General features: G+C 40.0%; 1 protein-coding gene across 6 annotated transcripts in view; it reads left to right on the forward strand.

Annotated features, from left to right (window-relative positions):
* The window catches only part of LOC132126686 (band 4.1-like protein 1), a 342,878-nt gene that overhangs the window by 119,591 nt on the left and 197,947 nt on the right, over positions 1–25,340 (forward strand). For 5 of the 6 annotated variants that reach the window (XM_059538113.1, XM_059538114.1, XM_059538119.1 and 2 more), the window contains exon 4: positions 932–1,036. The exons of the other annotated variant lie outside the window; for it this stretch is intronic. In XM_059538113.1, the coding sequence (XP_059394096.1) occupies positions 932–1,036 (105 nt within the window). The remainder of the gene's footprint in view (positions 1–931; positions 1,037–25,340) is intronic. 6 annotated transcript variants of the gene reach the window in all.

The following is a 25,340-nucleotide window of genomic DNA, read 5'->3' on the forward strand; positions in this document are numbered from 1 at the left end:
TGACAAATTTCGATGTTTCGCCATGAGAAAGGAAGTTGCTGTAACTCAGACATACAATGTCCAATCTGCCCCAAACTTCACATGTTAGATAAAACTTCTGCCCTGAACAGATCTACATGCCCATATTCAGTTATGGTCATAGTGCAATGTCATGTTTTACGCTGTAACGAACTACTCCAAGACACATTTTATGACATCAACATTTTATTTTTGGTCAGTCTAATCTAAAGGTCTTTGCAATGTTAAATTGTGGAGATCTTGAGTTTTTGTTAAAGGGTGTGTCCATGGCGCTGTGACAAAATTTGATGTCTTGCCATAGGAAGAGAAGTTTTTGTAACTCAGGCATAAAATGTTCGCTCTTCCCCAACTTCACATGTTCGATAAGAGTCCTGGCCTGAACACATCTGAAGGCCAATATTCCATTATCATGGTAGCGCCACCTGCTGACAACAGGAAATTTGGCACATATAAATGACTTTGAAATATTCCATTTATATTTATGACTTGCCAGGACACTCTTGTAAAAGAGATTTTTAATCTCAATGAGTTTTTTTATCCTGGTTAAATAAAGGTTTGAATGAATGTGATGGCCATAAAAATCATAGGGTTGTCTGTGGTTTCAGAAAATGTTGTGGATATACAGAAAAAAGGGGCCAAAATTGCACCTTTTGGGGTACAACAGCTTGTCACTGGAACAGTAATGTTTTCTTAAAAGGGGATGAATGAATTACTATATAAACTGTTTCTGTTCTTATTATTGCAACGTGACTGATGAACGGAGAGTGGAATTAATCTTTTATTAGGAACAGATCATCAAATAAACCAGTGTCAAAACATCTTATAAACATGGTTATTGTTTGCACTGTCTGCTAATTGCATAATTTATATTTATGTTTATCCCTTCCATATTTGTGTTTTGTTATTTTTGCAGAAACAATGTAAGGGGCAGGTTCTCCTGGACCTGGTGTGTGAACATCTAAACTTGTTGGAAAAGGACTATTTCGGCTTGACCTTCATTGATTCTGACAGCCAAAAGGTCAGAGATCTATTCCAAATGCTTCTATCATTTAATCTCAGACATATAACAGTTTTATCCCACAGAAAAGAAGACTCACAAATAATATCTCTGCAAGATCACTTGTATCACAATAAAATGATATGTAAGCATATAATAATAATAATAATAATTTGCAGATAGGTAAGGAAAATGAACTTAATTCAAGAATCAAGCTAACATCAAAAAGCAGTTACTTTGTTGTCTCACTCTCCAGCCGGTCATCAGTCTATGGAAAGAAAAGTAATGACAAATGTCTTTGAAACAAAAAAAAGCACGTTAAATTGCACTTACTGCAATAATAATGTTTTGCATATTTTCAGGACTTGCCTTTTTAGGGGTTGAAATTCAACATAATTGTTTAAGTTGTGAATATTTGAATTAAAAAAATACATTTCCATAATTAAAAATTCAATAATTAATCCATATGAAAACAACGCGATGTCCCGTCTTTTATGTCTCCTTTCATAATATTTAATGTGACCACGTTCATGCGCTGAACGTGCTATTGATATTATAATGTTCCACATGAAGCTTGCGGCATGTAAACGTCCATACCACAGAAAACAAAGCAGCGAGACTGTTATTCAAGTTTTTAGTTTTATTGTACTGTTCTCTTCACGCTGAGAGGAATAAGACATAATTCACCCCAGTATGATGTGCTGAAGATCACGTCAGGATTTGAGTTTTGGATTTCCTCAGAAAAAAAGAATGAAGCGATTGATCCAGCAGAGGTCATAAACATGACTAAGTATTTTTTATGAATCACACAACATGTTCACATTTTACTAGTTAGACTTTTTCCAAACTATAATTCCCGACCAAATGTATAATCAGGTGAAACATTATGAAGTTTAATTTACATCATCTAAATTTTCTACTGTACTACTAGTATCAGTGACCATCAAAATAATGTTAGTAATGTAGTTTATCATTTAGTTTATTTGAGAGCACATACACAATATACACTTTAGAAATTATAGTTGTGTGATGTTAATTTATACATTTCAGTCAAGTCACCTTTATTTATATAGCGCTTTAAACAAAATACATTGCATCAAAGCAACTGAACAACATTCATTAGGAAAACAGTGTGTCAATAATGCAAAATGACAATTAAAGGCAGTTCGTCATTGAATTCAGTGATGTCATCTCTGTTCAGTTTAAATAGTGTCTGTGCATTTATTTGCAATCAAGTCATTGATATCGCTGTAGATGAAGTGACCCCATATAAAAAAAGCCAGAGTGGCGACGGAGACAAGGAACCAAAACTCCACCGGTGACAGAATGGAGAAAAAACCATGGCAGTTCAACTGCAGGCTGCAGCAAAGTCAGATTGTGCAGAAGAATCATCTGTTTCTTGTGGTCTTGTCCTGGTGGTCATCTGAGACAAGGTCTTTACAATGGATCTGTATCTGGGGGTCTAGTTGTCCTGGTCTCCGCTGTCTTTCAGGGATTTAGAGGTCCTTTCTAGGTGCTGATCCACCATCTGGTCTGGATACGTACTGGATCCGGGTGACTGCAGTGACCCTCTGATCTGGATACAGACTGGATCTGGTGGCTACGGTGACCTCGGAATAAGAGAGAAACAGACTAATATTAGCATAGATGCCCTTCTTCTAATGATGTAGCAAGTTCATCGGGTGTTATGGGAAGTGTTCCCGGTTCCGGTTTACCTAATTAATGCAGCGTAAAAATCCTTTAACGGATTTGGATATTAAAAGCATATTAGTATGTTATGTGTAGGGCTGTCACTTTTTATTCGATTTTCAAATATGCATTCGAACATCACGTGAAATATCCGTAATCGAACTATAAATTAATTATGCGTTTTTTAAAATGCCATGTGTAGCGCATTTTTTACAGTCTATGATTAGACCGTTTGTTTTTTATTTTATTCTTTGCAATCTTATCAAGTAGAGGCACTCTAGACGTATTGTAGCATAGGCCCATGACCAAATCAAGTGAATAATAGGTAGTAGCCAGGCAGGCACGTCTGTGCACTCCGAATGTGTTCTCCACCACGGGGAACATTGTAAATAAAAAGAGAGCCGCACTTAATCCAGATCAAGTTGATAGACTGGTGTTTCTTGCAAACAATATTAAGAAATGAATTAGGCTAGGCTATATGCCTTACTCCTGCTGCTGTTTAAGTAGTCACGTTATTGTTTGTGCCTGTTCGGAATCGTTTTTTCTTTTCTTTTTTCATTTAGCCTAATGTTGTGGGATATGCATAGTGGCACTTCATATAAATTGGTATTCTAAGTTGATAACCTGCTGTTTCAAACATTAAGTAAAAAATAATAATAATCCAGATAGTCCTGTTTATGACTCACTGTTAAACATTTGTGATTGAATCTCCATTAGGGGCCGTTCACACTTTTGCGCATTCATGTTCGTTATTTCCAATGTAGGCGCGCAGTATGCGACGGGCTCGTTTTTCCAGGTGCGTCCGCACCGCATCGAGTTAAAAACAACATTAACTTTTCAGAGAACCGCAAGCGCACTGCAGGTCATGTGACCACAACTAACCAATCAGCTTCATCCTTTCCCGTAACAACGTTGAAAGCTCAGCCAAGATGAAGGAACAGCTGACCATAGTTATATATGGATTGCCATTTTGAAATAAATTTAGTAGCAGAGCTACTGCAAGTGATTTTCAGTGCTGCAAATCCATTTATCCATTGCTGAAATTTCCGTGTCTTCATGGAGAGAGCAGGTCATGGTTGCTTAGCAACAGGAGATGCCTCAGGAGTGCAACTGCCCGAGCGCTTTGGAGAAGAAAAAAAGCGGCGCGCCTAGCTTTTCCACGCGTTTTTAGGCGCGATATGTGAACGGCCCCTTAGGCTATGGTGGTTTTTTTTTATGAGTGTGGGGGGGGTGGCACGTAGATATTCGAATATATTCTAATACTTTGTATGATATTCGATATCCATTCGAATTAGATTTTTCTCAAAAGTGATAGCCCTAATTATGTGTAAGCCAGGTTAAAGAGATGGGTCTTTAATCTAGATTTAAACTGCAAGAGTGTGTCTGCCTCCCGAACAATGTTAGGTAGGTTATTCCAGAGTTTAGGCGCCAAATAGTAAAAGGATCTGCCGCCCGCAGTTGATTTTGATATTCTAGGTATTATCAAATTGCCTGAGTTTTGAGAACGTAACGGACGTAGAGGATTATAATGTAAAAGGAGCTCATTCAAATACTGAGGTGCTAAACCATTCAGGGCTTTATAAGTAATAAGCAATATTTTAAAATCTATACAATGTTTGATAGGGAGCCAGTGCAATGTTGACAGAACCAGGCTAATATGGTCATACTTCCTGGTTCTAGTAAGAACTCTTGCTGCTGCATTTTGGACTAGCTGTAGTTTGTTTACTAAGCGTGCAGAACAACCACCCAATAAAGCATTACAATAATCTAACCTTGAGGTCTTAAATGCATGGATTAACATTTGAGAGCATAGGCCGTAATTTAGATATATTTTTGAGATGGAAAAATGCAGTTGACAAATGCTAGAAACGTGGCTTTCTAAGGAAAGATTGCTATCAAATAGCACACCTAGGTTCCTAACTGATGACGAAGAATTGACAGAGCAGCCATCAGGTCTTAGACAGTGTTCTAGGTTATTACATGCAGAGGTTTTAGAAGAGACAAAGAGCTGAGTATCATCAGCATAACAGTAATCTCCCAAGGGTAACATATAAAGCGTGAAGAGTAGCGGCCCTAGTACTGAGCCTTAAGGTACTCCAAACTGCTCTTGTGATCGATATGATACCTCTTCATTCACTGCTATGAACTGATGGCGGTCATATAAGTACGATTTAAACCATGCTAATGCACTTCCATTAATGCCAACAAAGTGTTCAAGTCTATGCAAAAGAATGTTGTGGTCAATTGTGTCAAACGCAGCACTAAGATCCAATAGAACTAATAGAGAGACACAACCACGATCAGATGATAAGAGCAGGTCATTAGTAACTCTATGGAGAGCAGTCTCAATACTATGATATGGTCTAAATCCTGACTGGAAGTCCTCACATATACCATTTTTCTCTAAGAAGGAATATAATTGTGAGGATGCTACCTTTTCTAGTATCTTGGACAGAAAAGGGAGATTCGAGATTGGCATATAATTAACTAGTTCTTTGGGGTCAAGTTGTGGTTTTTAGATGAGAGGCTTAATAACAGCCAGTTATAAGGTTTTGGGGACATATCATAATGACAATAAGGAATTAATAATAGTCAGAAGAGGATCTATGACTTCTGGAAGCACCTCTTTTAGGAGTTTAGATGGTATAGGATCTAAAATACATGTTGTTGGTTTAGATGATTTAACAAGTTTATACAATTCTTCCTCTCCTATGGTAGAGAATGAGTGGAACTGTTCCTCAGGGTGTTTAAAGTGCACTGTCTGATGTGATACTGTAGCTGACAGCTGAATGGTTACAATTTTATCTCTAATAGTATCGATTTTAGAAGTAAAGTAGTTCATAAAGTCAAGATTCAACATTACACAATACCAGTTTGCTAAACTAGTAATATTGTTCAGTATTTTTACCATTAAAAGTAACTGATTTCTATTTGAATATATTTTACAACTTAATTTATTCCTGTGATCAAAACTATTTTCAGCATCCAGCCTTACTCCAAGTGTAATAATATACACTATATCATTCAAAAGCTTGGATCCAGTACATATAGAAATTTAAACTTCTATTTATCACACAATTAATGATAAATGCAGTAATCATGTTACAAATGATGCTTCTGTTCTTTCAATTCATCTAAAAACCTGAAAATAATATTCTGAGCTCTTTTCAACATTAATAATAATAATAATAAATGTTTTTTTAGTAGAAAATCTGAATATTAGAATGATTTCTGAAGGATTGTGTGACTGGAGTAATGATGCTAACAATCCAGCTTTGAAAGTCAGCTTTGTCAGTTTAACTGCACTTGCAAGTGAATCTCAAGTTATTTTGTGGGATAAATAAATATATTCTAAATAAACTACAAACATAAAAATATATACATTTATTTTGTCCTCACATTCTTTCTTGTAACTCTTCCTTCTCAGTCACACACCTGACTGAAATGCTCATTATACAGCTCATTATGCAGGCCTTTGTCTTCTCAGGTGTAAATCGCACTAATATTCATAGTCAATCACGCCTACTCGCATATGCCCTTTAGAAATAAAAAGTGTCTTAGAAATTTTAAATCAATCTATTGTTTTCTGTGAGCGAGTAAATAAGATGATTTTCACATCTATTCTAGGCTACAAGCTCCAGGTTTGACAATCTTGTGAACAAATGTTCTGTTCTGTAACTGAGCCTGGTTTCTCCCAAGGTTTTTTTCTCCATTCTGTCACCGATGGAGTTTCGGTTCCTTGCCGCCGTTGCCTCTGGCTTGCTTAGTTGGGGCCACTTCATCTACAGCGATATCATTGACCTGATTTGCAAATAAATGCACAGACACTATTTAAACTGAACAGAGATGACATCACTGAATTCAATGATGAACTGCCTTTAACTGTCGTTTTGCATTATTGACACACTGTTTTCTTAATGAATGTTGTTCAGTTGCTTTGACGCAATGTATTTTGTTTAAAGCAATATATATATATATATATATATATACATATATATATATATATATATATATATATATGGTTGGTTTTAATCCATTACATACCTTTCTATCAAAGTCATCTGACATTATCAAGATGAATTTGTTCTGACAGTTTAACTCTGACTTAGTCATATTTTATTACTGTTTTCTAAACTATAGTAAATAAACTGTGATACTGTGAAAAAAATGTTGAAGGTGTCTGAATACATTTTGGTTTGACTGTATATTTAATTGTGAAGACTATGCAGTGCTAATTTACATTTAATTATTCAGTTTCTGTACCTGGACACCAACAAACTTGAAAAAACATAAACATTGTGCAAATAACACAAATAAATAAATAGAATGAACATACAAATTTTACAATTTCAAACAGGGCCCACTGGTACAACCTGCACTGGAACCCTGCAAAACCCAGCTACGGCCCTGTATATGGACTTAAAGACTTTGAATTGCTGAAAAGTCTTAATATAGGCACAGTAAGCGGTGCGTTAAAATAAATGTGAAACGGCCTGTATACGTAGAACACGAAAGTCAAGTCACCTTTATTTATATAGCGCTTTAAACAAAATACATTGCGTCAAAGCAACTGAACAACATTCATTAGGAAAACAGTGTGTCAATAATGCAAAATGTTTTTAAAAAGTTTAAATAGTGTCTGTGCATTTGCAATCAAGTCAACGATATCGCTGTAGATGAAGTGACCCCAACTAAGCAAGCCAGAAGCAACAGCGGCAAGGAACCGAAACTCCATCGGTGACAGAATGGAGAAAAAAACCTTGGGAGAAACCAGGCTCAGTTCGGGGGCCAGTTCTCCTCTGACCAGATGAAACCAGCAGTTCAATTCCAGGCTGCAGCAAAGTCAGATTGTGCAGTGAATCATCTGTTTCCTGTGGTCTTGTCCTGGTCTTTACAGGGGATCTGTATCTGGGGCTCTAATTGTCCTGGTCTCTGCTGTCTTTGAGGGCTGTAGAGGTCTTTCTAGGTGCCGATCCACCATCTGGTCTGGATACGTACTGGATCCAGGTGACTGCAGTGACCCTCTGATCTGGATACAGACTGGATCTGGTGGCTATGGTGACCTCAGAATAAGACAGAAACAGACTTCTAATGATGTAGCAAGTACATCGGGTGTTATGGGAAGTGTTTCCAGTTCCGGTTTACCTAATTAATGCAGCCTAAAAATCCTTAAATGGATTTGGATATTAGAAGCATATTAGTATGTTATATGTAACCCAGATTAAAGAGATGGATCTTTAATCTAGATTTAAACTGCAAGAGTGTATCTGCCTCCCGAACAATGTTAGGTAGGTTATTCCAGAGTTTAGGCACCAAATAGGAAAAGGATCTGCTGCCCGCAGTTGATTTTGATATTCTAGGTACTATCAAATTGCCTGAGTTTTGAGAACGCAGCAGACGTGGAGGATTATAATGTAACAGGAGCTCATTCAAATACTGAGGTGCTAAACCATTCAGGGCTTTATAAGTAATAAGCAATATTTTAACATCTATACGATGTTTGATAGGGAGCCAGTGCAGTGTTGACAGGACAGGGCTAATATGGTCATACTTCCTGGTTCTAGTAAGAACTCTTGCTGCTGCATTTTGGACTAGCTGTAGTTTGTTTACTAAGCGTGCAGTACAACCACCCAATAAAGCATTTAGTTCGCCATCAGTTCATAGCAGTGAATGAAGATGTATCATATCGATCACAAGTGCAGTATGGAGTACCTCAAGGCTCAGTAGTAGGGCCGATACTCTTCACGCTTTATATGTTACCCCTGGGAGATATTATCAGGAAACATGGCGTTAACTTTACGCTGATGATACTCAGCTCTATATTTCTTCGCGGCCCGGTGAAACACATCAATTTGAAAAACTAATGGAATGCATAGTCGATATAAAGAATTGGATGACGAGTAATTTCTTACTGCTAAATTCTGAAAACACAGAGGTGTTAATTATAGGACCTAAAAACTCTGCTTGTAATAACCGAGAACACTGTCTAAGCCTTGATGGTTGCTCTGTCAATTCTTCGTCATCAGTTAGGAACCTAGGTGTGCTATTTGATCGCAGTCTTTCCTTAGAAAGCCACATTTCTAGCATTTGTAAAACTGCATTTTTCCATCTCAAAAATATATCTAAATTACGGCCCATGTCTAATTCAGAAATGTTAATCCATGCATTTATGACCTCAAGGTTAGATTATTGTAATGCTTTATTGGGTGGTTGTTCTGCACGCTTAGCAAACAAACTACAGCTAGTCCAAAATGCAGCAACAAGAGTTCTTACTAGAACCAGGAAGTATGACCATATTAGCCCGGTCCTGTCAACACTGCACTGGCTCCCTATCAAACATCGTATAGATTTTTAAATATTGCTTATTACTTATAAAGCCCTGAATAGTTTAGCCCCTCAGTATTTGAATGAGCTCCTTTTACATTATAATCCTCTACATCCGCTACGTTCTCAAAACTCAGGCAATTTGATAATACCTAGAATATCAAAATCAACTTTGGGTGGCAGATCCTTTTCCTATTTGGTGCCTAAACTCTGGAATAACCTGCCTAATATTGTTCGTTGGAGGCAGACACACTCTTGCAGTTTAAATCTAGATTAAAGACACATCTCTTTAACCTGGCTTACACATAACATACTAATATGCTTTTAATATCCAAATCCATTAAAGGATTTTTAGGCTGTATTAATTAGGTAAACCGGAACCGGGAACACTTCCCATAACACCCTATGTACTTGCTACATCATTACAAGAATGGCATCTACGCTAATATTTGTCTGTTTCTCTTTTATTCCGAGGTCACCGTAGCCACCAGATCAAGTCTGTATCCAGATCAGAGGGTCACTGCAGTCACCCGGATCCAGTACGTATCCAGACCAGATGGAGGATCAGCACCTAGAAAGGACCTCTACATCCCAGAGACAGCGGAGACCAGGACAACTAGAGCCCCAGATACAGATCCCCTGTAAAGACCTTGTCTCAGACGACCGCCAGGACAAGACCACAGGAAACAGGTGATTCTTCTGCACAATCTGAATTTGCTGCAGCCTGGAATTGAACTACTGATTTCGTCTGGTCAGAGGAGAACTGGCCCCCAACTGAGCCTGGTTCCTCCCAAGGTTTTTTTCTCCATTCTGTCACCGATGGAGTTTCGGTTCCTTGCCGCTGTCGCCTCTGGCTTGCTTAGTTGGGGTCACTTCATCTACAGCGATATCGTTGACTTGATTGCAAATAAATGCACAGACACTATTTAAACTGAACAGAGATGACATCACTGAATTCAATGATGAACTGCCTTTAACTATCATTTTGCATTATTGACACACTGTTTTCCTAATGAATGTTGTTCAGTTGCTTTGACTCAATGTATTTTGTTTAAAGCGCTATATAAATAAAGTAAAAGTGAAAGTGAGTGAAAGTGAAGTGACATTCAGCCAAGTATGGTGACCCATACTCAGAATTTGTGCTCTGCATTTAACCCATCCGAAATGCACACACACAGAGCAGTGAACACACACACACACTGTGAGAACACACCCGGAGCAGTGGGCAGCCATTTATGCTGCGGCGCCCGGGGAGCAGTTGGGGGTTCGATGCCTTGCTCAAGGGCACCTAAGTTGTGGTATTGAAGGTGGAGAGAGAACTGTACATGCACTCCCCCCACCCACAATTCCTGCCGGCCTGGGACTCGAACTCACAACCTTTCGATTGGGAGTCCGACTCGAATAACCATTAGGCCACGACTCCCCAATGGTGATTTGACTTGACTTGACTATTTCTCTAAGAAGGAATATAATTGTGAGGATACCACCTTTTGTTGTATCTTGGACAGAAAATGGATATTCGGGATTGGTCTATAATTAACTTGTTCTTTGGGTTAAAGTTGTGTTTTTTGATGAGAGGCTTAATGACAGCCAGTTTGAAGGTTTTGGGGACATATCCTAATGACAATGAGGAATTAATAATAGTCAGAAGAGGATCTATGACTTCTGGAAGCACCTCTTTTAGGACCTTAGATGGTATAGGGTCTAACATACATGTTGCTGGTTTAGATGATTTAACAAGTTTATACAATTCTTCCTCTCCTATAGTAGAGAATGAGTGGAACTGTTCCTCAGGGGATCTATAGTGCACTGTCTGATGCGATACTGTAGCTGACGGCTGAATGGTTACAATTTTATCTCTAAGAGTATTGATTTTAGAAGTAAATTAGTTCATAAAGTCATTACTGCTGTGATGTTGGGAAATGTCAACACTTGTTGAGGCTTTAGTTTTCGTTTATTTAGCCACTGTATTGAATAAATACCTGGGGTAATGTTTGTTTTCTTCTAAAAGAGAAGAAAAGTAATTGGATCTAACAGTTTTTAACGCTTTTCTGTAGGATAGGTTACTTTCCCGCCAAGCAATTCGAGATACCGCTAGTTTTATTTTCCTCCAGCTGCGCTCCATTTTTCGGGCTGCTTTCTTTAGGGTCTGCTCTCTTTCTTTTTTTGGCCCATTTTATCAGTAAAGGAAAAAATGCCTAATAATATTTGTTTCATAATGGCTCTTGGCACAAAGTATATGTTTTCAGTCCTGTGAGTTTTTTACATAATTTTAGACTTTTTTGGTCTGCTGTTTAAAAAAACGTTTCTTTTCCTCGCTATTGCCACAAACTAACAAGCTATGTAGCAGCTTGAGTTTATCAGCTCTGTTACCATAGACAAGTCAGTGGTTTGCCGTCGTGACTCTCGTGAACAGCACTGAATGCCTACTGAAAACGCACATTGGCAGGTAAAAAAAATATTATTTAAAACCTTTTATCAGCTTATTTAGACTCTGCAACAAATCGCTAAATTTTAGTGATTATTTTTTATCATGTATTATTTTTTTTTGCAATGGATCATTTGTTGGTAAATGGTTAAGAGATCTGGCGAGCCACATGATTTTTGTCAAAAAGCCAGGTGTGGCTCGCGAGCCGTACATTCCTGACCCCTGTTCTGGAAGATAAATTCTTCAAACAGTGGTAAAAGAGAATGTGGTGCTGATACTTCAAGAGTCACTCAAAACTGTCCATAAAGCCTATTAAAGTTGTTTATTAACATCAGTTTCTGTACTATGAATTAACATGAACATAATTTTTTTTTGTATTAACTAAAATTAAATAAGTTGATTAAATTAGTTAAAATATATTGTTCATTTTTAGATCATGCTAATTACTGCATTAACTAATGTTAACTTTAGAGACTTTGTTGTACATTTTGGTAATACTTTTTATGATCCTATAACCATTTTTCTATTTTATTTTAATGATCTGTGAACATTTGTGAACTAATCATATAAAACTAAATTACTACTGATTTTTTTTTAAATAATTTTAAGATAAGAGAAATTAAGATAGAGAAATTTCTGATAAAGAGAGAATTACCTAAAGAGGTATGATCTGTGGTCCTATGGCTACATCTTGTTGTCATTACAGTGTATTACAGTGTACATCTGACACATGTAAAGAGTGACAGTTTAAATTTTTTTGTTGCCCTCGAGTATGATAGTGTTCTGAAACTAACTATGTTTCCTAAGATTGACTTATTCTCCATATGTATTTTTTTGAAGTGTTAGAATAAAGAACATTAAAGATATAAGAAAATTACTGTTATATTTTTAATGTTATTTAATAAATTGCCATGGCAACACTATTAAACATATTCAAAATCTGTTCACAATTTAGCATCTTCAGTATCTTGGCATCATGTTGAAAAAGTCTGGTGTGAAATTTTTCATTTTTGTGAGAGGAGTATGCATTAATTCACATGTTGACTTCCTGTTGGTGGTAGCTGATGACTGTGAATTAGTAAGTTGTCTGTCCTGATAAGAAAAATTTATGTAGAGTTTGGTGTCTGTAGCTAAAACTAACCCCCACTTTTGACAAAAGGTGGCGCTATAGAGTGCCTCCTCCACACACTTTTATGAGCTTTTTCCATGGTCTATCTATCATTAATACTGATATGTGTTTTGAGTTTCATGTAATTCTGAGCATGCTATCTGCCTTAAAATTACCAGAGCAGATTATTCAAGTTTGACACTTTGCCATGGCTACACTATATTAGATATCAATATCCCCACAACAGATTTATATCGGCCGTGTTTTGTCATTATTTTGATGCAGTTTAAAGCAAATCGAGTAAAAATAAGATGCTAAATTCTAAGTATTTTGAAGATAACACACTTCCTGCTGCCAGTTGGTGGCGCTATAACATTGACTCCTAATAGTTACATATATGCGATCGGCATCATAGAACAAACAAACCGATGAAGTTTGGTCAAACTCAGGCAATGTATGTGGATGTTATTAGACATTTCCTGTTTCTAATTTTTTGCCTTTATTTCAACGCCTCGCCACGGGCAAACCGTTGAAGATATCAAAAATCCCTTCGCAATTTTGCATCCCCAATGTCTTGAGATTATGTTCACTGAGTTTTGAGGCAAACGGTTGAAAGTCCTCAGAGGACCATATTGTCACGTTCGGTGTTATGGAAAACACAGGAGAGAGAACCAATTGCGAGTATGTCTTTAATAAGGGGTAATCCAAAGAGAATACACAGTCCAGGCAGGGTCAAAACCGGTAAATCCAAACATAACATAAACGAGGCAAGGCAAGGCAAGGCACCGCCTCGGCATCGGGCACCGCCTCGGCCTCCGGAACCGCATCGGGCACCGCCTCGGCCTCCGGAACAGCATCGGGCCCCGCCTCGGCATCGGGCACCGCCTCGGCCTCCGGAACAGCATCGGGCACCGCCTCGGCCTCCGGAACAGCATCGGGCATCGCCTCGGCATCGGGCACCGCCTCGGCCTCCGGAACAGCATCGGGCACCGCCTCGGCATCGGGCACCGCCTCGGCCTCCGGAACAGCATCGGGCATCGCCTCGGCATCTGGCACCGCCTCGGCCTCCGGAACAGCATCGGATACCGCCTCGGCATCGGGCACCGCCTCGGCCTCCGGAACAGCATCGGGCACCGCCTCGGCCTCCGGAACAGCATCGGGCACCGCCTCGGCCTCCGGAACCGCATCGGGCACCGCCTCGGCCTCCGGAACAGCATCGGGCACCGCCTCGGCCTCCGGAACAGCATCGGGCACCGCCTCGGCATCGGGCACCGCCTCGGCCTCCGGAACCGCATCGGGCACCGCCTCGGCCTCCGGAACAGCATCGGGCACCGCCTCGGCCTCCGGAACAGCATCGGGCACCGCCTCGGCCTCCGGAACAGCATCGGGCACCGCCTCGGCATCGGGCACCGCCTCGGCATCGGGCACCGCCTCGGCCTCCGGAACAGCATCGTGCACCGCCTCGGCCTCCGGAACAGCATCGTGCACCGCCTCGGCCTCCGGAACAGCATCGTGCACCGCCTCGGCCTCCGGAACAGCATCGGGCACCGCCTCGGCCTCCGGAACAGCATCGGGCACCGCCTCGGCCTCCGGAACAGCATCGTGCACCGCCTCGGCCTCCGGAACAGCATCGTGCACCGCCTCGGCCTCCGGAACAGCATCGGGCACCGCCTCGGCCTCCGGAACCGCATCGGGCACCGCCTCGGCCTCCGGAACAGCATCGGGCACCGCCTCGGCCTCCGGAACAGCATCGGGCACCGCCTCGGCCTCCGGAACAGCATCGGGCACCGCCTCGGGAACGTCCTCTGGGCTTTGAGGAACGGTAGACGCCTGTCTCCTCCTCCTCCGCCCTCTATTTTGGCGAGTCGGTGACACCTTGTCTGGAGACTCAGGCGTTGAGTCGGCCATCTTGTGCTGTGGTTGCAAGCTGGCGGCCATCTTGTGCTGTGGCGCTGGGCTGGCGGCCATCTTGTGCTGTGGCGCTGGGCTGGCGGCCATCTTGTGCTGTGGCTCTGGGCTGGCGGCCATCTTGTGCTGTGGCTCTGGGCTGGCGGCCATCTTGTGCTGTGGCTCTGGGCTGGCGGCCATCTTGTGCTGTGGCTCTGGGCTGGCGGCCATCTTGTGCTGTGGCTCTGGGCTGGCGGCCATCCTGTGCTGTGGCGCTGGCTCAGCAGCCATGACGTCAACCGTCTTGGGAATCTCTAGGATCTTGGACAGCGTAGCGAAATAGTCCAAGAATGAGTCAGCGGCCCTCTTGGGCGTTGGCGCTGAGCTGGCGGCCATCTTGCACCGTGGCGCTGGACTCGTGATCGCCTTGGGTTGTGGTGCTGTGTTGGCGTCCATCCTGCCTCGTGGCGCTGGACTAGCGGCCATCATGGGCAGTGACGCCACTGTGGCGGACGTGCGCTTCCTCTCTCCTCTCCGTCCGCCATGGTGAGACGGTGGCTCTAATCCATCCCACACGAGCCCCGGGTCGAAGGGCGGCCCTGGTTGAGAGCGGTGCTGAGTATCCTCTCGACCACTCCCTCCTCGGCGACCTCCTCTGGTTCCCCGGAAAACCACCAGGCGAGTTCCTTCAAATCCACTCCTCTCCCGCACTGTGGCTGGAGACATAAGCCGACATACCGCTGGCTCTTGCAGTGACGGAGTCCTTCTGTCACGTTCGGTGTTATGGAAAACACAGGAGAGAGAACCAATTGCGAGTATGTCTTTAATAAGGGGTAATCCAAAGAGAATACACAGTCCAGGCAGGGTCAAAACCGGTAAATCCAAACATAACATAAACGAGGCAAGGCAAGGCAAGGCAAGGCAAGACAAGGCATTGACGGACATGAATTAACGTTTAACACTAAACAAGGACTCCGTGACTAAGACTCAGACAGACCAGGTATAAATACACAAAAGGATGATGGGGAAACAGGAGACAGGTGGGGAACAATCAATTAACTAAACAAGGAGGAAGGTGACCAAATAAGGAGACAGGAAGTGATAAATGATAAACACTGTGGGAACTGAGGACACCTAGTGGAACCCAGGGAACACAACCCAGACACTGTGACACATATCAAATTCCAGAGCATGCTTTTTTTAAATAGCCCTGAGTGGCTGACTTCCTGTTGGGCAGAACCTATGATATAGAATGTGAAAGTTGTTCAGCTCAATGAGTTCTATAGGTGTACAGAGTTTCACCGGTGTGATAAGTGTACACCGGGTGCCCATAGGAGGAACAGTGAACGTTGGGCCATATGCTTATAAAATAGTAAATATTTGTGCCACATTTCCTGCTGCCAACAGGTGGCGCTATGATTATAACTGAATATCGGCATGTACATGTCTTCAGGCCAGGACTCTTACCAAACATGCAAAGTTTCGGGCAGATCAGACATTTCATGTTTAAGTTAGTATAAAATAAGACATTTCCTATTGCCAGCAGGTGGCGCTATACTTATAATTGAAAATTGGCCTTTAGTTGTGTTCAGGCCAGGACTCTTATAAAACATGTAAAGTTTGGGTCAGATTGGGAATTGTATGCATGAGTTACAACAACTTCCTTTTTCATAGTATTAATAGCATTCTTTAACACATAGTAAGTGTTGCTAGCATGTTTGAGAATATTTCTAGAATGATTAGCACACAATGGCATATTTTACAATGTGTTGCAAATAGTGCATAAAAGTGTTAAACATGACACTTCCTGTTGCCATTATGTGGAGCTATGACTATAATCGAATACTGAATCTTGATGTGTTCAGGACAGGACTCTTGTCAAACGTGTGAAGTTTGGGGCAGATCAGACATTGCTTGCCTTAGTTACAGCAACTTCCTTTTTCACTGCCTTAGTAGCATGCTTTAGCACTTAGTTAAGCTAAGCTAAGCTAAGTGATGCTAGCATGTTTTATTATGTTTCTAGCAAGTTGCCAGCCTATTTAACATTTTTGACACTTTTTAATTTGTTCCTAGGAATCCATAACAGTGTTAATCTTTTTGACTTCCTGTTACCAGCAGGTGGCGCTATGACTATAACTGAATTTGGTCATGGGTGTTTGTTCAGAACCAAATACCTATCACACGTCTGAAGTTTGGGGAAGATTGGACATTGCTTGCTTCTGTTACAGCAACTTCCTTTTTCACTGCATTAGTAGCATGCTTTAGCACTTAGCTAAGTGTTACTAGGATGTTTTAGTATGCTTCTAGAATGTTGTCAGCCTATTTAACACTTGTTGATGGTTTTTATCATTTTACAAGGAGTCCATAACAGTCTTAAACATGCCAATTCCTGTTGCCATTTGGTGGCGCTATGACTATAATCGAATACAGGCATGTTGATGTGTTCAGTACAGGACTCTTGTCAAAGTTTGGGGCAGATCGTACGTTGCTAGCCTGAGTTACAGCAACGTCCTTATTCAATGCAATAGTTGCATGCTTTAGCACTTAGCTAAGTGTAACTAGGATGTTTTAGTATGCTTCTAGAATGTTGTCAGCCTATTTAACACTTGTTGATGTTTTTTTATTATTTTACAAGGAGTCCATAACAGTGTTAAACATGCCACTTCCTGTTTCCATTAGGTGGCGCTATGACTATAATCGAATATGGGCATGTTGATGTGTTCAGGACAAGACTCTTTTCAAACTTGTTCAATTTGGGGCAGATTGGACACTGTATGCCTGAATTACAGTAACTTCCTGATTCACTGCAGTAATATGATGCTTTAGCATTTAGCTAAGTGTTGCTAACATGTTTTAGTATGTTTCTAGCATGCTGCCAGTATATTTAGCACTTGCTGACGCTTTTTAATATTTTGCTAGTACAACCCGAATTCCGGAAAAGTTGGGACGTTTTTAAATTTTAATAAAATGAAAACTAAAGGAATTTCAAATCACATGAGCCAATATTTTATTCACAATAGAACATAGATAACGTAGCAAATGTTTAAACTGAGAAATTTTACACTTTTATCCACTTAATTAGCTCATTTAAAATTTAATGCCTGCTACAGGTCTCAAAAAAGTTGGCACGGGGGCAACAAATGGCTAAAAAAGCAAGCCGCTTTGAAAAGATTCAGCTGGGAGAACATCTAGTGATTAATTAAGTTAATTGATATCAGGTCTGTAACATGATTAGCTATAAAAGCTTTGTCTTAGAGAAGCAGAGTCTCTCAGAAGTAAAGATGGGCAGAGGCTCTCCAATCTGTGAAAGACTGCGTAAAAAAATTGTGGAAAACTTTAAAAACAATGTTCCTCAACGTCAAATTGCAAAGGCTTTGCAAATCTCATCATCTACAGTGCATAACATCATCAAAAGATTCAGAGAAACTGGAGAAATCTCTGTGCGTAAGGGACAAGGCCGGAGACCTTTATTGGATGCCCGTGGTCTTCGGGCTCTCAGACGACACTGCATCACTCATCGGCATGATTGTGTCAATGACATTACTAAATGGGCCCAGGAATACTTTCAGAAACCACTGTCGGTAAACACAATCCGCCGTGCCATCAGCAGATGCCAACTAAAGCTCTATCATGCCAAAAGGAAGCCATATGTGAACATGGTCCAGAAGCGCCGTCGTGTCCTGTGGGCCAAGGCTCATTTAAAATGGACTATTTCAAAGTGGAATAGTGTTTTATGGTCAGACGAGTCCAAATTTGACATTCTTGTTGGAAATCACGGACGCCGTGTCCTCCGGGCTAAAGAGGAGGGAGACCTTCCAGCATGTTATCAGCGTTTAGTTCAAAAGCCAGCATCTCTGATGGTATGGGGGTGCATAAGTGCATACGGTATGGGCAGCTTGCATGTTTTGGAAGGCTCTGTGAATGCTGAAAGGTATATAAAGGTTTTAGAGCAACATATGCTTCCCTCCAAACAACGTCTATTTCAGGGAAGGCCTTGTTTATTTCAGCAGGACAATGCAAAACCACATACTGCAGCTATAACAACGGCATGGCTTCGTCGTAGAAGAGTCCGGGTGCTAACCTGGCCTGCCTGCAGTCCAGATCTTTCACCTATAGAGAACATTTGGCGCATCATTAAACGAAAAATACGTCAAAGACGACCACGAACTCTTCAGCAGCTGGAAATCTATATAAGGCAAGAATGGGACCAAATTCCAACAGCAAAACTCCAGCAACTCATAGCCTCAATGCCCAGACGTCTTCAAACTGTTTTGAAAAGAGAAGGAGATGCTACACCATGGTAAACATGCCCCGTCCCAACTATGTTGAGACCTGTAGCAGAAATCAAAATTGAAATGAGCTCATTTTGTGCATAAAATTGTAAACTTTCTCAGTTTAAACATTTGCTATGTTATCTATGTTCTATTGTGAATAAAATATTGGCTCATGTGATTTGAAAGTCTTTTAGTTTTCATTTTATTAAAATTTAAAAAACGTCCCAACTTTTCCGGAATTCGGGTTGTAGTCCATAACAGAGTTACACATGACACTTCCTGTTGCCAGTGTTTATGTGTATAGGACAGGACTCTTGTCAAATGTGTGAAGTTTGGGGCAGATCGGACATTGCTTGCCTTAGTTACAGCAACTTCCTTTTTCACTGTCTTAGTAACTTGATTTAACACTTAGCTACGTGTTGTTACCAGCAGGTGGTGCTATGACTAAAACTGAATTTGGTCATTGGTGTTTGTTCAGGACAGAACACCTATCACACGTGTGATGTTTAGGGAAAATCAGACATTGCTTGCCTGAGTTACAGCAACTTCCTGTTTCACGGCGAAACATCAAACTTTGTCAGGCTTGCAGGGACACATCCCTTGACGAAAACTAAAAACTGTGCCCCTGTGCCACGCATATGTATCAGTCTCTGCCCAGCCCTAATGGCCACAGGTTCCAAGGTGTGTGCCAATTTTCAAGAGCTTCCGAGCATGTTAACACTCTGGAGTCTAAGGGTATTTTTGGGGCCTGGAGAAGTTTTGTCATGCCCTGACATTTGTGCTTTTTTCAGTTTCTTATAAATATCTAAATGGTTAAAGTCTAATCTCACTGTAATCAGCACAAACTGGGCTATAATAATATGTGAGCAGCATGTATGTACATGATTGTGTTTTTGAGAAAAAAAATGTTATGCGTGGTTAGTGAAAAACAGAAAATGTTAAAACGCTTGAATAAGGCAAAAAAACACATAAAGAACAATGGTTCCCAGGATTTTTGAGAACTGGAGCTTGTAGCCTAGAATTTTTCTTTCTAAATGATGTGAAAATCATCTTGTTTACTCACTCACAGAAAACAATATATTGATTTGAATTTTCTAAGACACTTTTTGTTGGTAAAAGTCATATGCGAGTAGGCGTCAACTATCATGAATATCATTGTGATTTACACCTGAGAAGACAAAGGCCTGCATAATGAGCTGCATAATGAGCCTTTCAGTCAGCTGTGCCACTGTGAGGGAGGTGTTAAAAGAAAGAATGTGAGAACAAAATAAATGTATATAATTTTATGTTTGTAGTTTATTTAGAATATATTTAATTATCCCACAACATAATTTAATATCCACTTGGGGGAGCAGTTAAACAGTTTATTAGGAACATTCAAAGCTGACTTTCAAACTAATTTTTTGCACCATTACTCAAGTCACACAATCCTTCAGAAATCCTTTTAACAATCTTATTTTCTACAAAAAAAAAAAACATTTATTGTTATTATTATTATTATTATTATTATTATTATCACCATTATTATTATTATTAATGTTGAAAAGAGCTGAGAATATTTTTCAGGTTTTTTAGGGGGGATAAATTAGAAGAACACCATTTTTTGTTACATTTGTTACAGTTACATTTATCTGTTACATTTATACACTGTTGGGCACGTTACTTTAAAAAAGTAATTAGTTATAGTTACTCACTACTTGTTCCAAAAAGTAGCTGAGTTAGTAACTGAATTACTCTATAATAAAAGTAACTGGTTACCAGGAAAAGTAACTATTTGCGTTACTGTAAAAAAAAAAAAAAAAAAAAAAAGTTGCTGTATGTCAAAGAATTTTTTTTTTTTAGCAGTTTTCACAAGTCAGTTGAAATAAGTAGAACAGACAGGTGTTCGTACATAACTTTCGAGATTTATTGCACGTCAACAGACAGCAAGAGTTTTATCCTGCACTCTTTGTAAGAAAAGTGTTTTTGGCCACTAGCTTTGTAGATGCGTGTGTCACACATTATATGCACGTTCTTGCCTTTGACTACAATGAATTTGAAGTAGTCAAAGTCAAAGTCACCTTTATTTATATAGCGCTTTAAACAAAATACATTGCGTCAAAGCAACTGAACAACATTCATTAGAAAAACAGTGTCAATAATGCAAAAATGATAGTTAAAGGCAGTTCATCGTTGAATTCAGTGATGTCATCTCTGTTCAGTTAAATAGTGTCTGTGCATTTACTTGCAATCAAGTCAACGATATCGCTGTAGATGAAGTGACCCCAACTAAGCAAGCAAGAGGCGACAGCGGCAAGGAACCGAAACTCCATCGGTGACAGAATGGAGAAAAAAACCTTGGGAGAAACCAGGCTCAGTTGGGGGGCCAGTTCTCCTCTGACCAGACGAAACCAGTAGTTCAATTCCAGGCTGCAGCAAAGTCAGATTGTGCAGAAGAATCCTCTGTTTCCTGTGATCTTGTCCTGGTGCTCCTCTGAGACAAGGTCTTTACAGGGGATCTGTATCTGGGGCTCTAGTTGTCCTGGTCTCCGCTGTCTTTCAGGGATGTAGAGGTCGTTTCTAGGTGCTGATCCACCATCTGGTCTGGATACGTACTGGATCCGGGTGAGTGCAGTGACCCTCTGATCTGGACACAGACTGGATCTGGTGGCCACGTTCACCTCGGAACAAGAGAGAAACAGACAAATATTAGCGTAGATGCCATTCTTCTAATGATGTAGCAAGTACATAGGGTGTTATGGGAAGTGTTTCCGGTTCCGGTTTACCTAATTAATGCAGCCTAAAAATCCTTTAACGGATTTGGATAATAAAAGCATATTAGTATGTTATGTGTATGCCAGGTTAAAGAGATGGGTCTTTAATCTAGATGTAAACTGCAAGAGTGTGTCTGCCTCCCGAACAATGTTAGGTAGGTTATTCCAGAGTTTAGGCGCCAAATAGGAAAAGGATCTGCCGCCCGCAGTTGATTTTGATATTCTAGGTATTATCAAATTGCCTGAGTTTTGAGAACGTAGCGGACGTAGAGGATTATAATGTAAAAGGAGCTCATTCAAATACTGAGGTGCTAAACCATTCAGGGCTTTATAAGTAATAAGCAATATTTTAAAATCTATACGATGCTTGATAGGGAGCCAGTGCAGTGTTGACAGGACTGGGCTAATATGGTCATACTTCCTGGTTCTAGTAAGAACTCTTGCTGCTGCATTTTGGACTAGCTGTAGTTTGTTTACTAAGCGTGCAGAACAACCACCCAATAAAGCATTTCAATAATCTAACCTTGAGGTCATAAATGCATGGATTAACATTTCTGCATTTGACATTGAGAGCATAGGCCGTAATTTAGATATATTTTTGAGATGTAAAAATGCAGTTTTACAAATGCTAGAAACGTGGCTTTCTAAGGAAAGATTGCGATCAAATAGCACACCTAGGTTCCTAACTCATGATGAAGAATTGACAGAGCAACCATCAAGTCTTAGACAGTGTTCTAGGTTATTACAAGCAGAGTTTTTAGGTCCTATAATTAACACCTATGTTTTTTTCAGAATTTAGCAGTAAGAAATTACTCGTCATCCAGTTTTTTATATCGACTATGCAATCCATTAGTTTTTCAAATTGGTGTGTTTCACCGGGCTGCGAAGAAATATAGAGCTGAGTATCATCAGCATAACAGTGAAAGCTAACACCATGTTTCCTGATGATATCTCCCAAGGGTAACATATAAAGCGTGAAGAGTAGCGGCCCTAGTACTGAGCCTTGAGGTACTCCATACTGCACTTGTGATCGATGGGATACATCTTCATTCACTGCTACGAACTGATGGCGGTCATATAAGTATGATTTAAACCATGCTAATGCACTTCCACTGATGCCAACAAAGTGTTCAAGTCTATGCAAAAGAATGTTGTGGTCAATTGTGTCAAACGCAGCACTAAGATCCAATAAAACTAATTGAGAGATACACCCACGATCAGATGATAAGAGCAGATCATTTGTAACTCTAAGGAGAGCAGTCTCAGTACTATGATACGGTCTAAATCCTGACTGGAAATCCTCACATATACCATTTTTCTCTAAGAAGGAATATAATTGTGAGGATACCACCTTTTCTAGTATCTTGGACAGAAAAGGGAGATTCAAGATTGGTCTATAATTAACTAGTTCTTTGGGGTCAAGTTGTGGTTTTTTGATAAGTGGCTTAATAACAGCCAGTTTGAAGGTTTTGGGGACATATCCTAATGGCAATGAGGAATTAATAATAATCAGAAGAGGATCTATGACTTCTGGAAGCACCTCTTTTAGGAGCTTAGATGGTATAGGGTCTAACATACATGTTGTTGGTTTAGATGATTTAACAAGTTTATACAATTCTTCCTCTCCTATGGTAGAGAATGAGTGGAACTGTTCCTCAGGGGGTCTATAGTGCACTGCCTGATGTGATACTGTAGCTGACGGCTGAATGGTTGCAATTTTATCTCTGTAATAGTATCGTTTTTAGAAGTAAAGTAGTTCATAAAGTCATTACTGCTGTGGTGTTGGGAAATGTCAACACTTGTTGAGGCTTTATTTTTCGTTAATTTAGCCACTGTATTGAATAAATACCTGGGGTTATGTTTGTTTTCTTCTAAAAGAGAAGAAGTTTTTAATGATCTAGCAGTTTTTAATGCTTTTCTGTAGGATATGTTAATTCCCGCCAAGCAATACGAAATACCTCTAGTTTTGTTTTCCTCCAGCTGTGCTCCATTTTTCGGGCTGCTCTCTTTAGGGTGCGAGTATTCTCATTATACCATGGTGTCAAACTGTTTTCCTTAACCTTCCTTAAGCGTAAAGGAGCAACTTTATTTAAAGTGCTAGAAAAGAGAGAGTCCATAGTTTCTGTTACATCATCAAGTTGTTCTGAGGTTTTGGATATGCTAAGGAATTTGGTTACATCAGGAAGATAACTTAAAAAGCAGTCTTTTGTGTTAGAAGTGATGGTTCTTCCATACTTGTAACGAGAAGTAGAATTTACAATTTTGGCTATATGAAGTTTGCACAGAACTAAATAATGATCTGAGATACCATCACTTGGCTGAATAATTTCAATACCATCAACATCAATTCCATGTGACAGTATTAAATCTAGAGTATGATTTCGACAATGAGTAGGTCCTGAAAAGTGTTGTCTAAACCCAATAGAGTTCAGAATGTCTATAAATGCTGATCCCAATGCATCTTTTTCATTATCAACATGGATATTAAAATCACCAACTATTAAAACTTTATCTGCAGCCAGAACTAACTCGGATGTAAAATCACCAAACTCTTTAATAAAGTCTGTATGGTGCCCTGGTGGCCTGTATACAGTAGCCAGTACAAACATAACAGGGGATTTATCATTAACATTTGTTTCTCTGGATAATGTTATATGGAGCACCATTACTTCAAACGAGTTATACTTGAAGCCTGCCCTCTGAGAAATCCTGAAAAAGTTGTTATAAATTGACACCTCCACCTTTGCCTTTTAGACGCGGCTCATGTTTATAACAGTGATCTTGGGGGGTGGACTCATTTAAAATAATGTAATCATCATGTTTTAGCCAGGTTTCTGTCAAACAGAGTACATCTATATTATGATCAGTGATCATATTATTTAGAAAAAGTGTTTTCGTAGAAAGGGATCTGATATTCCATAAGCCAAGCTTTATCATTTGTTTATCCATATTGCTTCTGTTTTTTATTTGTTGAACCTCAATTAAATTGTTAATCTTAACTTGGTTTGGACGTTTTTTGTATTTTCTAGTTCGGGGAACAGACACAGTCTCTATAGTGTGATATCTAGGTGAAAAAGTCTCTATGTGCTGAGAATTAGCTGACCTCTGTAGTGCTTATATCTCCACCTTAAAATGCCAACTTTTCATCGGATTGCTCCTGACTCGCCATTTCTCCTGCTGCTGCGAATCTCTGTGTAGCTGTTGCGTGTGTGTGTCTATGAGTGTTTGGCGCCGCTGGCGCGTGTGTGTAAAAACACTGGCTCTGATTGGCTATCATGAAACACATGACACATGAATCTCGTTATTAACCCTCCTGCTCACTCGCTGTGTGAGCCAGGGGTGCGTTCGGATTGCATATTAAATCAATGCATAGTAACGCGCCGCATTTAACGTTCAGTAACGTTAACAGCGTTGTAATGACGGGAAAAGTAATTAGTTAGATTACCCCGTTACTGAAAAAATAACGTTGTTACCTAACGCCGTTCTATTAAACGCCGTTATTCCAAACACTGCATTTATACTATTTACATCAAGCTTTTGAATGGTATAGTATTGTATATTGTTATTGAAACTTAATCAGAGGTGGAAAGAGTACAAAAATATTCTACTCAAGTAAAAGTACCATTACATTAATGAAATTTTACTTAAGTACAGGTAAAAGTACCAGTCTAAAAATCTACTCAAGTAAAAGTAAAAAGTAGCTCATTTAAACTTTACTCAGAGTAAAAATTACTTAGTTACATTTTAACAGTGGGAGGGAGTCAAAATGGGACAGGCCAAGGGTGTCAAACTCAGTTCCTGGAGGGCCACAGTCCTGCACACTTTAGATTTAACCCTAATTAAACACACCTGATCCAGCTAA

Source organism: Carassius carassius, chromosome 44, assembly GCF_963082965.1.
Source record: "Carassius carassius chromosome 44, fCarCar2.1, whole genome shotgun sequence".
Taxonomy (NCBI): Eukaryota; Metazoa; Chordata; class Actinopteri; order Cypriniformes; family Cyprinidae; genus Carassius; species Carassius carassius.